The sequence below is a fragment of the Rutidosis leptorrhynchoides genome, chromosome 5 (genome assembly GCF_046630445.1).
Source record: "Rutidosis leptorrhynchoides isolate AG116_Rl617_1_P2 chromosome 5, CSIRO_AGI_Rlap_v1, whole genome shotgun sequence".
Lineage (NCBI taxonomy): Eukaryota > Viridiplantae > Streptophyta > Magnoliopsida > Asterales > Asteraceae > Rutidosis > Rutidosis leptorrhynchoides.
In genome coordinates, this window is record NC_092337.1 from 357,128,783 (window position 1) to 357,143,321 (window position 14,539).

The 14,539-nt window shown below is 37.3% G+C and overlaps 1 protein-coding gene across 1 annotated transcript; it reads left to right on the top strand.

Moving 5' to 3' along the window:
* Positions 1-93: 93 nt before the first annotated feature.
* Positions 94-945, top strand: LOC139849683 (uncharacterized). Its single transcript, XM_071839314.1, has one exon. It carries the CDS (start codon positions 94-96, stop codon positions 943-945), a length of 852 nt encoding a protein of 283 aa, XP_071695415.1.
* The last annotated feature ends 13,594 nt before the right edge of the window (positions 946-14,539 follow it).

Genomic DNA, 14,539 nt, shown 5'->3' on the forward strand with positions numbered 1-14,539 from the left:
GGGGGAGGATTAAATTTGACTAACGATGACACTGTGTTTCGAGGTTCTTCTACTTGGCAAAATATCACTAAAGCAGGTTCATTATTGGATGCTATGGGTCTTGAATTTAGCACTTCATTTGTCAAAGAACTTGGAAATGGGAGAACAGTAAAGTTCTGGCAGGACGCGTGGATTGGAGATATTAAGCTAATGGACAAGTTTAACAGACTCTACGCCTTGGAAAATTTCAAGCAGGTCTCGGTGCTGGACCGTTTTGGCCACAATGAACTTCGTGGAGACTGGGTCAGGCCAATCAGAGGTAGGGCGCAAGGAGAATTGCAGGATCTAAAAAATCTTTTGGAACCCATTCGTTTAAAAGCAGAAGAGGAGGACAAATGGAGATGGTATTTGGACACAGAAGGTTTCTACAAAACAAAAACGATGTCGAATTTGATAGACATAAAAAGATCATCATCATCTCATTCAAATTCGGGTGAAACTCTACGTAACAAGGCAATCCCATTAAAAGTAGAAATCTTCGTTTGGAGGGCAAGGCAAAAAAGGATCCCGGTAAGGATTGAATTAGAAAAAAGAGGAATCGATTTAGACTCAACTTTGTGCCCCTTATGCTTGATCGAAACGGAGACTGCAGAGCACATTCTATCGCAATGTCCTAAAGTCTTGGAAATTTGGAATCAAGTGCTAAGCTGGTGGAATCTGCCATGCATTCCATCTCTTACAATCAACCAAATTTTCGACGCAGACTCCTTAATTCCTGCTCCAACGTCGAACGTAAAGATTATTTGGCAAAGTTTAAAGTGGGTAACCTGTTATATGTTATGGAAAGCGAGGAATGAAGTGGTGTTTAAAAATCATATTTGGATGCCTCAAAAGATTTTAACAAACATTCAATCGGTAAGTTTCGGCTGGATTTCCAAACGCTTAAAGAAATCATCGTTGGAATGACACCAGTGGCTGATAAATCCGAGCTTCTTCGTCTCTGCGTCAAACATTAGGACCGGTATAGGCTAATGACTCCTTTGTAACTCTTATAGATGTTCTCTTAAATACCCTTTTTGTATAGTCTTTGCTTTTGCTTAGCTGCAAATTTTTGGGCTGTAATCGATGTAACATCCCGCGTTTTTCCGTTAAATTTATTTTTAACACCGTCTTTTTTTTTTAAATAATATCTTTCGCTATTTAAATTCCCAATTTCCGTTGACTAACGTTTATAATATTCTCGTTATTTAATTATAACATCACTCGTCTACTCGAGCGTTTTTAAAATATTTCGTTTGGTTAATTCCCGCACCCGACTACAAACATGAGGGACTTAAGTTGACAAGTGGGCAAAGTGGTGACTAGGTCAACTAGTCAACCACTTCACCTCCTCCATTCATTTCCACCAACACCTCTTCCTCTTTTTCTCTCTACTTCTCTTTTATGAACATAAACACCAAAATCACAAAATCATCATCTAAATCCGATTGGAGAAGCAAACATCAAAACAAATTGTACTTTTGGAATCCTCGTTTCATCCTCTTCGATTTGATACTAGTCTCATGGCATGGGGTAAGAATTTCTCATGAAACCCTAACTTGTTAAATTCGTTTTTGGACTTGTCAAGTGGTTAATTAGTGTCTATGGCTCGTAGGGATGTCGTGTATGTAATTTGTATGCTCGTTCTTCGTGTTTTGAAAATATGACATGAACACCCAAATGGGTCTAGCTTAATCTTGAGTTTTGGTTGCTCAAATGATGTTATAAGATAAAGTGTATGTGTTAAAAGTGTTAGTTACTTCATTAGCTTCGTTTTGATATGTTGGATGATGATAAACTAGCTCAATAACATGAAATGTGTTTTTGGTGAATCGATTATCGTTTTGGTAGGAACTTGATGCGGTTGAATGCTAGTTAAGACACTTGTTTGAATGTATGCTAGTTAACTAGTTAAAATTGTATGCGTAAATAGCTTCGAAATAGTGTGATGTATGCTAGCGTTTGATTAGTGAATCATAAGTCTCATTTGTGTCGAAATTGATTTTGAAACGATAACGTGGCTAGTGGTTTTGACGTAGTAAATGTTTATTGAAACTTGGAATATGCGTCTAGTTGCAATGTATGCGTTATTACCTTCAAAACGGCATATCATTTGTATGTTAAAAGTTCCCGAATCATAAAATACGTTTTACGAACTTGAAACTTTGAAAATAAACTTTTCTTGATCAATTGACGAGTTTTCGGTTATTGTAAATGATGTTTTTGCTTGATGAAAAGTGGTTAGTTGTATTCCTTGTCAAAATACCTTTCCTACGATATAAGATACTTGTTTTGGATGTTTACGGTTTAGGGTTTATGGGTATTTGAAGTTGGATTCGTGCATAAGTTGAAAACTGCAGAAAATAGCTGAACAGCAGGTCGCGCGGCGCGCACCCTACCCCGCGCGGCGCGCCAAATGGCCTGGACAGATTCTGACCTCCATGTCCCTTTTAACGTGAAATGTTTGACTAGCTACCGACATCCGATTCACATGAAACTTGTTCTAATATGCTTATATATGAATAAAAACCTCAGAAAAATAGTTCGGGACCTGACCCGAACGCGTTGACTTTTTCGTTGACTTTGACCAAGTTTGACTTTTAGTCAAACTTAACCAAACTTTTATACAATCATTCTAACATGCTTTTATACTTGTTTCTTGTATGAAACTTGACAACGTGATTCACATGCTATACTTAATCGAGTCGTAACGAGCCATAGGACTAATTGAACACATTTCACCCGATCTTGTATCGCAACCGGTTAATTGACACAACTTACTTGTTTAGGTCAAGGCTAAGCAACTTTCATGCATACGTTACTTTGTGAAGTACTTTTATACTCGTGCACTCGAGGTGAGATCATAGTCCCACCTTTTCAACAACTTTTATTCTTTTAAATTGTGGGCTGAGAAACATATACATTACATACTTATATACATTTCACATGTATATATACTTTTCATACTTTTATACTTTGAACACAAATACGAATACAAAGATACAGACGAGTTAGAACAAAAGTCCTCAATCCAATTATCATTAGTTCCACTTGCAGGGTGTAAGTGTAAGCGAGTGATTATGTTGTGTGGCCATACGGGTTTAACGAACCCTCATTCAGACGGTTCGCTACCGTTAGTGGATGAAATATAATTTTCAACGTGCATAGTGTATGTTCTAACACTATATTCAAAATTCAGAGGGAAGATTCAGTTAAGCTTTGGTAATTGGGTGCTCGTGATACAAATACTATTTTGGAATGTGAACGATTCTGGTTGAACAATTCTTAAAGAACCTTGTGGTTCAATACAATTTACTTGCTAAACCTATGATTTCACCAACGTTTTTCGTTGACAGTTTTCTATATGTTTCTCAGGTTCATACTTGGCTATTTGATACATGCTTCCGCGTACACTCATACTTGCTTGGGGTCAAGCATGCATGCATACACTCTGATTAATTGCTTGGAGTCAAGATACATACATACATACATACGCTAGTGATAGCACCTTTGGATTCAACTTTTGTTTAGATACTTACGCTATTTATGGCAACTGTGTTTTTAAACTAATTATGTCGCAAGTTATTTCATTTATACTTTATGACTTTTGTAAACTTAGACTTGTTGTCGAACGGTTTTGTAAACTAAACTTGCAAGTCTTGTACCTTTCAAACGAACGCGACATAATTTTGGTCAAACGAGTCTCATATAGGGACTACGACCACGCAACGGGACCTAAGTTAACGACGCCGTCAATAACGGTTTTGTTCGGGTCGTTACAAGTGGTATCAGAGCGTTGGTTGTAGAGAACTAGGATGCATTAGTGTGTCTAACAGAGTCGTTAGGACGCATTAGTGAGTCTAGACTACAACCGGATAGTTAGCATTTGCATTCTGACATACATTTGCTATAGATAGCACTTACTTGACTACTTGTGCATTATACTTGAATCATTCTTAGGCAAACTTTTTAATGGTACCCAACCTTCATCACACGAACTCGTATTCCGCCACTTTTTTTTGTAACACACGTAAATTCATAATTCATACACGTATGGATGACGACGACTTCATTAGTCACACTTGTTCGGGAACTCTGTCTCCCGGATTGTTAATTGCCACCGTTTCAACTTACTATCGGTTTTCCACTGGTGTTTCTTACTATCTACTTTTTGGTGTCACTACCATCACTACTCTAGGTGAGTATCGTCATCAACATTTATCACTACGGTTGCGTACTACTCGTTATCATGACCCGTTACTCTTTTCATACCTAAATACATTATTGTCTGACTCGAACCGCATTGACGTGAACAATCATTTATACACTTCCCTCGGGGAACGCTTCCTTAGATTTGCAGAAATTCTTTCGATTTAATATGAGTCACGTTTGAGACGTCGTTACATTTTGTTCATTTTAGGTCTTCACGATGACAAGAACTTGAATCTATGGAGTGATGTGGGAATGGAGGTATGAGTTAGCGTAATATAACGACACTCGATCAACGTGGTTATATTACGGTAAGACATACCAAAGTTCTAGTGACGCGTGATGGTGGTTAGACTCGATCAACCTAAACACCACCATGTGCCATGTACATGACTTCATCTTTTCAGGTTTGGACATCCGAAAACTCCGAGAATATTGATAACAACCATACCGGGGACACACCTTCGACTTTTGTCGAACTGTATTTATGCTTCCGAATGAATTACCGATTCCTCTCGGCTTCAACCGTATGTTACCCGTGTATACTAGCTCGTCCTCGCGCAGTCTTATTGACTAACTACAATTTACTCGTTATGTTCACATCGGGGCGGAAACTTCTCTTGCATCACCCTCGTACTTCCGGTTCAGGAGGTCCTTATTCTAAATTCTAAATGGAGAGCGACTCTTCACGTCATACAAGTATTCGCCGCGAGGGTGGATAGTCCTAACAATCGTTTTCAAAACCCGATAAGAACTTGCCCCGACGAACGTTTTTGGAAACCGATAAATCTTCCGCGACGCGAATTTTCTTGAGAAACTTGTCCTAGCTAACGTTTTCAATTCCTAGCAAACTTGTTCAATATGCCTTAGGGAAATGTACCCCGTTTCGGATCGAGATCCTCGTTTCACTTCTAGATTTTGGAGTACCTTACAAAAAGCCTCGGGACCGCATTTAGACATGAGTACCGCGTACCATCCACAACCCGACGGACCGAACAAACATGCGATTTAAACCTTGGAAACCATAATACAAGTTTGTATTACCAACTTCAAATTTACTTGAGAAAAGTATTTTCCTTTAACCGAATCCTCGTACTACAATGATTTTCATTCGAGTTTTAACGTCACTCCTTTTGAAACCACATGTGACCGGAAACGTCATTCTCTTTTGTCGAACCAAGTAAACGATGACCAATTCACCGGGACCGGGATTATTCATGAGCAACCGAGAAAATTTATTCATATTCAGGTAAAAACCCTACGCGACTCGTAATCACCAAGAGCTACGCCGATGTTAGACGTAAACATTTCAAATTTCACGTGGGAAACCGCGTCACGTTAAGAGTCGCACCTTGGAAAGGTGCAATCCGTTTCGGGAAAACGTAGGAAGCTAAATCCGCGATATTTTGATCCTTTAAATTCTTGGGGTGTTTTGGACCCGTCGCTAGCCGTTTAGACTTTTCCGACTCATTTTGGGTCTCCGTTTATCCTACATTCGATGTATCAACTTAAAGACGTGTTTTGTGAAACGAGAACTTATTATCTCCTTTGATGAACTCACTATCGACGATAACCCTCACTTCCTAGGAGGACCGGTTGAAACCATAAATCGTGAAGCCAAACCTTAAAACAACATATGATCCCGACCGTCAAAAATTCGTTGAAATACCCTAGGACGTACTTCTCCCTCACTCGTAGAATTGGCAACGCAAGATCTCGAGGAAGATTCAACAACTACTACTTCCAACTAAATTTCGGGACGAAATTTCTTTTGAGGTGTGGATAATGTAACATCCCGCGTTTTTCCGTTAAATTTATTTTTAACACCGTCTTTTTTTTTTTAAATAATATCTTTCGCTATTTAAATTCCCAATTTCCGTTGACTAACGTTTATAATATTCTCGTTATTTAATTATAACATCACTCGTCTACTCGAGCGTTTTTAAAATATTTCGTTTGGTTAATTCCCGCACCCGACTACAAACATGAGGGACTTAAGTTGACAAGTGGGCAAAGTGGTGACTAGGTCAACTAGTCAACCACTTCACCTCCTCCATTCATTTCCACCAACACCTCTTCCTCTTTTTCTCTCTACTTCTCTTTTATGAACATAAACACCAAAATCACAAAATCATCATCTAAATCCGATTGGAGAAGCAAACATCAAAACAAATTGTACTTTTGGAATCCTCGTTTCATCCTCTTCGATTTGATACTAGTCTCATGGCATGGGGTAAGAATTTCTCATGAAACCCTAACTTGTTAAATTCGTTTTTGGACTTGTCAAGTGGTTAATTAGTGTCTATGGCTCGTAGGGATGTCGTGTATGTAATTTGTATGCTCGTTCTTCGTGTTTTGAAAATATGACATGAACACCCAAATGGGTCTAGCTTAATCTTGAGTTTTGGTTGCTCAAATGATGTTATAAGATAAAGTGTATGTGTTAAAAGTGTTAGTTACTTCATTAGCTTCGTTTTGATATGTTGGATGATGATAAACTAGCTCAATAACATGAAATGTGTTTTTGGTGAATCGATTATCGTTTTGGTAGGAACTTGATGCGGTTGAATGCTAGTTAAGACACTTGTTTGAATGTATGCTAGTTAACTAGTTAAAATTGTATGCGTAAATAGCTTCGAAATAGTGTGATGTATGCTAGCGTTTGATTAGTGAATCATAAGTCTCATTTGTGTCGAAATTGATTTTGAAACGATAACGTGGCTAGTGGTTTTGACGTAGTAAATGTTTATTGAAACTTGGAATATGCGTCTAGTTGCAATGTATGCGTTATTACCTTCAAAACGGCATATCATTTGTATGTTAAAAGTTCCCGAATCATAAAATACGTTTTACGAACTTGAAACTTTGAAAATAAACTTTTCTTGATCAATTGACGAGTTTTCGGTTATTGTAAATGATGTTTTTGCTTGATGAAAAGTGGTTAGTTGTATTCCTTGTCAAAATACCTTTCCTACGATATAAGATACTTGTTTTGGATGTTTACGGTTTAGGGTTTATGGGTATTTGAAGTTGGATTCGTGCATAAGTTGAAAACTGCAGAAAATAGCTGAACAGCAGGTCGCGCGGCGCGCACCCTACCCCGCGCGGCGCGCCAAATGGCCTGGACAGATTCTGACCTCCATGTCCCTTTTAACGTGAAATGTTTGACTAGCTACCGACCTCCGATTCACATGAAACTTGTTCTAATATGCTTATATATGAATAAAAACCTCAGAAAAATAGTTCGGGACCTGACCCGAACGCGTTGACTTTTTCGTTGACTTTGACCAAGTTTGACTTTTAGTCAAACTTAACCAAACTTTTATACAATCATTCTAACATGCTTTTATACTTGTTTCTTGTATGAAACTTGACAACGTGATTCACATGCTATACTTAATCGAGTCGTAACGAGCCATAGGACTAATTGAACACATTTCACCCGATCTTGTATCGCAACCGGTTAATTGACACAACTTACTTGTTTAGGTCAAGGCTAAGCAACTTTCATGCATACGTTACTTTGTGAAGTACTTTTATACTCGTGCACTCGAGGTGAGATCATAGTCCCACCTTTTCAACAACTTTTATTCTTTTAAATTGTGGGCTGAGAAACATATACATTACATACTTATATACATTTCACATGTATATATACTTTTCATACTTTTATACTTTGAACACAAATACGAATACAAAGATACAGACGAGTTAGAACAAAAGTCCTCAATCCAATTATCATTAGTTCCACTTGCAGGGTGTAAGTGTAAGCGAGTGATTATGTTGTGTGGCCATACGGGTTTAACGAACCCTCATTCAGACGGTTCGCTACCGTTAGTGGATGAAATATAATTTTCAACGTGCATAGTGTATGTTCTAACACTATATTCAAAATTCAGAGGGAAGATTCAGTTAAGCTTTGGTAATTGGGTACTCGTGATACAAATACTATTTTGGAATGTGAACGATTCTGGTTGAACAATTCTTAAAGAACCTTGTGGTTCAATACAATTTACTTGCTAAACCTATGATTTCACCAACGTTTTTCGTTGACAGTTTTCTATATGTTTCTCAGGTTCATACTTGGCTATTTGATACATGCTTCCGCGTACACTCATACTTGCTTGGGGTCAAGCATGCATGCATACACTCTGATTAATTGCTTGGAGTCAAGATACATACATACATACATACGCTAGTGATAGCACCTTTGGATTCAACTTTTGTTTACATACTTACGCTATTTATGGCAACTGTGTTTTTAAACTAATTATGTCGCAAGTTATTTCATTTATACTTTATGACTTTTGTAAACTTAGACTTGTTGTCGAACGGTTTTGTAAACTAAACTTGCAAGTCTTGTACCTTTCAAACGAACGCGACATAATTTTGGTCAAACGAGTCTCATATAGGGACTACGACCACGCAACGGGACCTAAGTTAACGACGCCGTCAATAACGGTTTTGTTCGGGTCGTTACAATCGAGATACATTGTAATCGTTTGGTTGGTTAATATATTGCTTGCTTTGCAAAAAAAAAAAAATTAGAGTAATTGTTGTCATTTAGGTAAACATAAGAGGGCAAATAGTAAAAAGGCCACATAGAATAAGGATACTTTTAACAAATATCAATATCATCGATTACAATGTTTTATGAACTGATATATCCATTAAAACTACCCATGTAACCTTTGAGATACTTAATCGGGCGGTTTGTTATATTAAAAAACTAAATGTACAACTTCATGTTCGTGAGGGACAACTGACAAGTATATTCTCACCAACTTATAGTGCTTGCGAGATCCCTGCTTTCACTTTCGCTTTTAGTGTTTATTTACTAGCGGGTAGTCAGTCATCCGTACGTTGATGCAGGAAATGGTATCACTCAAAAATAAAAGTTATGAAAATAATTTAAAATATAAAAATTACAATACTCGTCTTAACGATCAGGAAAATAGTTTTGGAAGAAAATAAACGAAAGGAACAAACAAAAGATTTATGAAAAAAAGAAAGTAAAAAAACAAAAATACATTATACAAATAAACGTGTGGTTAATTAGTTTGGTACCAAATTATACGGAATGATTAGTAAGGCCACTCCCTATCGTAACTAAACTATTCATCCTCTTAACCTTCCACATCAGCGCCACATCAACATCAATATCCTATAACTAACTCATAATTAAACACTCCCTATAATGGCTAAAACAATACTCCTCTTAATATACAACGTACAAGCAATAAAGCATCAAGTCCAACAATAAAAAGCCACTGGACCCACAATTCCTATAACTAAACTTAAAACTTCCGTTAAATTGATGGTGGATACGGGTAACTAAAGCGGGTAACTAGCTCGTGCCTATGGTTAGTTACGGGTAATGACGGGTAATGAACTATAGGGAGTGGTCTAAGGAGTATATATTTTAAAGTGATATTCTGTAAAATAATTAAAAAATGGTGCATAGGAATATTTATATAGGATATTTTCTATAAAATAAAAAAAAGTTTTTGGGACTCGAACCCAGTTGAACATTTTACGTAAGTAAACGGCTAACCACCAAGCTAACACTAGTTTCCTTTATTTTTTATATAACTCATATATAAGAGCAGATTAAAAATTAAGTGCAGTATGACATCATTATGACGTAGGCATGATGGCCGAACGTTACTATTCGTCTATCTTTTGACTATTAATATATAAACAAACGGGATTATGACCGAGCGTTGCTCCGAGAAATGCTTTCACTCTATATACCTTAAACATAATTTGAATATGTTATAAATATAATACACAAATTAATAATTTATATATATACATTTCAATGACCGCATAACATTATGTAAAAAAATAATAATAAAATATATATTAAATAATAAATCATGTTATAAGATTAAATAAAAAATTATTATTGATGATATACTAATAGTAGAGGTTACTATTCATGAACCATCTTCGAAAAATTGCGTGGAAGACTCCACCTCATTAAATCTATTCTTGGAAGCGTTGGTATATACTTCTTTTTTTATATCTTTCTCCCAAGACAGCTTTTAACATCCTCCAAAAATTGCGTGCTGATTTTTTTTAGGGTTCTGATGCGAGTAACTGGAAAATTTATTGGTTAAAATGGGATAATACCCTCGCATCTATCGATAATGGTGGATTGTGTTAGGAATGAAACACGTGAGCCCTAACAAGACTAGATAACCCTAGGTCATCAAACTCACTTACAATAAATGAAAATAATTGATGTTTATGAAAAAAACTAGCAAAAAACGATAAAGACAATGGAATTTAATGAGGTTATATGTAATCACGAATGATTACTTTAATCCTCGACCACCAAAGAGAGTTCTTTTATTGATAAAATTCGTGGATACATGTATGGGTTACAATAAGATGCTTAAATAGGCAAAACTAAACAAAGAAATAGCTTTGGGAACAAGAAAACTCGATTTTGGAAACTTCCTCGCAGACGAAGCCGCGTCACGCCCATAGAGGGTCGCGCCGCGCCTTTAAGGCAAAATCCGAAACAGAAGTTTTCTTCAGCTCGACCCAGTCCACACTCTAGGCCGCGTCGCGCCTCCACCGGTGAACCGAATTCTTCCTTTTTTTTCGAATCCTTGTTTAACTCGCTTCGCACTCCAACAATCTCCCACTCGAAGAGATGTTAAACAGCATCCATCTTAACCTAACATCATCAACATCATCATAATCCCACAATAACAACTTGACCTGCTAATTATACCTCCTTTTGATACCGCCGGATTTGCACCCGAATCACGCCGCACTTCATTCAATAACCTTCGAGCAAGTGAAGTCTTTCGACACCAAAAATTACCGCTGAGCTATAATACAATCTTTATGTTACTAGCTTGGGAAGCAAGAACCTCTCTTTGGCTATGGCACATACCTCCTTAGTTTAGGAGATAATGTAACATCCCGCCTTTTTTCGTTTACTTTTCCGTTTAATTATTTAAAGTCCGTTATATGTTTATAACATCCCTCGTTAATACTCGTTTTAAAAATATCTCGTTTAGGTAATTCACGCACCCGCAACCGAACTCGAGGGACTAAAATCGCCAAAGTATCAAAGAGGTGACTAGCTTTTTGACTAGTCAACCCACCTCCCCATTTTTCTTTTTCATTTCATTTCCATTTTCATTAAATACTTTCCAAATTTCTCTCAAATCTTCAAACAAGGAATCATCATCTATTTTCAATCGATCAAGCTTCAATCCAAACAAATTACATATTTGGAATCCTTGCAACTTCCTCTTCGATTCCATACCGATTTCATCAAGTTTGGGTAACTTTCTAAAATTACTAGATTTTGTGTTCTTGATATTTTGAACTTATAAAGTTGTTATTTAGTGTCTATGGCTCAAGTCTAACATGAATATATGATTTATATGCTCGATTTTGTTATTTGAAGTAACTAGCTTGAGTATGAACTTTGGTGTGTTTGATTTGGTGATTTGGTTGCTTGAATGTTGTTAAATGTTATAAATACATATATTAAATGTGTTTCTAGTATCACTAGCTTCAAATTGATGTGTAGGTTGCTTGAGAAAACTCCATAAACTTGATTAATGATTTTGGTGAATTTGGGTTAGGGTTTGATAAGCTTGAAATGGATATTTGATGCATTGAATACCATGAATTATTGTTAGTAAGTAGTTAGTTGTCTTGTATGCTTGATTATCTACAAAACGGTGTGTTTTATGTGTGCATTAAATACCCGAATCATAAATGTGCACTTGTAAGATTTGAAGCATTAAATGTGTGCATTGATTGATCAATTGATTTGAAAAGTCGGTTATTGCAAATAATGTTTTTGGTTGGTGAAATGTATTTAGTTGTGTTCTTTGTCAAATTAGCTTTCCAACGATGTAAAATGTGTGTCGTAAGAGTTTACGGTTTGTGATTTATGTGAAAATGAAGTTTGATTTGAGACTTGGACAATTGAGACTGACCAGGTACCAGCACCCGTTGATCGCCGCGGCGCGGCAATCCTGGGTCGCGGCGCGACATATAACGTGTTCAGGTTCTAACCTACATGTCAATTATATGAAAAATGTTTGGCACAATATGGACCTCCGATTCACATGAGACTTGTTCTAACATGCTTATATATGAATAACTAGCATAGAAAAATAGTTCGAGACCCGACCCGAATGTGTTGACTTTTTCGTTGACTTTGACCGACCGAAGTTCGACTTTTTGTCAAACTTAACCAAATGATTATGCAACCTTCCTAACTTTTTTCTATACTTGTATCTTGCATGAAACTTGACAATTTGATTCACATGCTACATAATCGAGTCATAACGAGCCATAGGACTAATTGAACTTCTTTGATCAAACATGATTATCAATATTGATACAACCTATTTGTTTAGGTCAAGACTAGCATTGTTCTTTGCACACGTCACTTGTCGAAGTACTTATTTACTCTTGCGCTTAAGGTGAGATCATAGTCCCACTTTTTTACTCTTTTGAACTTACTCTAGGGATGAGAAAACATAAACGCTTCTTTTAACTAAGTGAACACAAGTACATGAAAACAAACATTCTACATACGAGTTTAGAACAAAAATCCTCAATTCGATTATCATTAGTTACACTTGACCGTGTAAGCGAGAACTTATGTTATATGGCCATATGGGTTTGACAAACCCTCATTCGGACGGTTCGCTACCGTTATTCGAATGAAATATATTTTCGGGAAACAGTGTATGTTCTAACACTATTGTGATGGGGTACTATTGAAGGAAACTTTAAGCCTTGATAATCGGGTGCTCGTGAATATTAACTTTTAGAATGTATTACTATTTATCAATGATGCAAATCTTGTGGTTCGACGTACTTTTACTCATTTACTTACTTAAACCTATGATTTCACCAACGTTTTCGTTGACAGATTTCTATGTTTTTCTCGGGTCCTTGATCATTAGGTGATACATGCTTCCGCACATTCTTTTTGATACTTGCTTTGGATGTCGAGTATACTTGCATATGTGGAGCGTCTTTTGACTACTTTAAACTGTGTCGCACGTGTTTCATTTGTACTTTAAACATCGTTATGTACTAGTTATGGAAACTACTTTTGTAAACTTTGAAACATCCACACTTATGAAATGAATGCGACATATTTTCGGTCAAACTTTGTCTTAAGGACTTATGACCATGTAATGGGACCTACGTAGACGGCGCCGTCAAACATGATTTGTTCGGGTCACTACAGATGGTATCAGAGCATTGGTTGTAGGGATTTATAGTTCATTGGTGTCAACCCCGAGTTATAGGGTACATTGGTGAGTCTATACTACAACCGGCATATAGACTTGAAGTAGGAATTACTTGACTACTTGTGCATTATACTCGAACTCTTCTATCATATCTAATTCTTATTCAATCTTAATCTCACGTTACTTGATTTAATTGACGCGCCACCTTGACTATATGAAGTAATGTCGAATGCACATATGAATTAGGGTAATATAATTTCCGGGATTATATTATGGTGACTCATATGAACGTACCGACATTATGACATAAAGAATTTAAGGCGAGTCAAGGAAAATTTTCTCTCTATCTTTATTCCATATCACGGTTAGTATTATTTAGAATACTAACCAACGGTATTCTTTTGTTTTGAAGGAATAATGCCCCCTCGTCGTTTGCCACGCCGTGAAACTCCCGAACAAGCACTACAACAAATGGTGGCCACCGCCGTAGAGGCGGCCATGGCCGGTCACTCCACCAACAACAACAACAATAACCACAACCACAACAACAACAACCAAGGGGCCGGTAACTCTAGCGAAGGGTGCTCCTACAAAGCTTTTATGGGGTGAAAACCTCACACTTATGATGGAACCGGGGGACCGGTTACTCTCACTCGATGGTTCGAACAAACAGAGGTCGTCTTTAGCATAAGCGGTTGTCGGGACCAAGATAAGGTCAAGTACTCCACCCACACTCTCGCCGGTGTCGCTCTTACATGGTGGAAAACCTATGTACAATCGGTGGGTACCGATGAAGCTCATGCCCTCTCTTGGGCCGATTTAAGGGAAAAGATGATTGTTGAATATTTCCCTCGCGAAGAAACCCGAAAGCTTGAACAAGAGCTAAGAACTTTGAAGGCGGTCGGAAACGATCTCAAGGTCTATAACCAACGCTTCGCCGAACTATCCTTGATGTGTCCTAATCTCGTGAACCCCGAATCTCAAAGGGTTGAACTCTATATGGATGGTCTTCCAAAGAGCATCAAACAAGGTGTGATGTCCTCCAAACTCGCTAATCACCAAGC

Coding starts and splice junctions, on each gene's coding strand:
- LOC139849683 (XM_071839314.1), top strand. CDS start 94: ATGGGTCTTGAATTTAGCACTTCATTTGTCAAAGAACTTGGAAATGGG.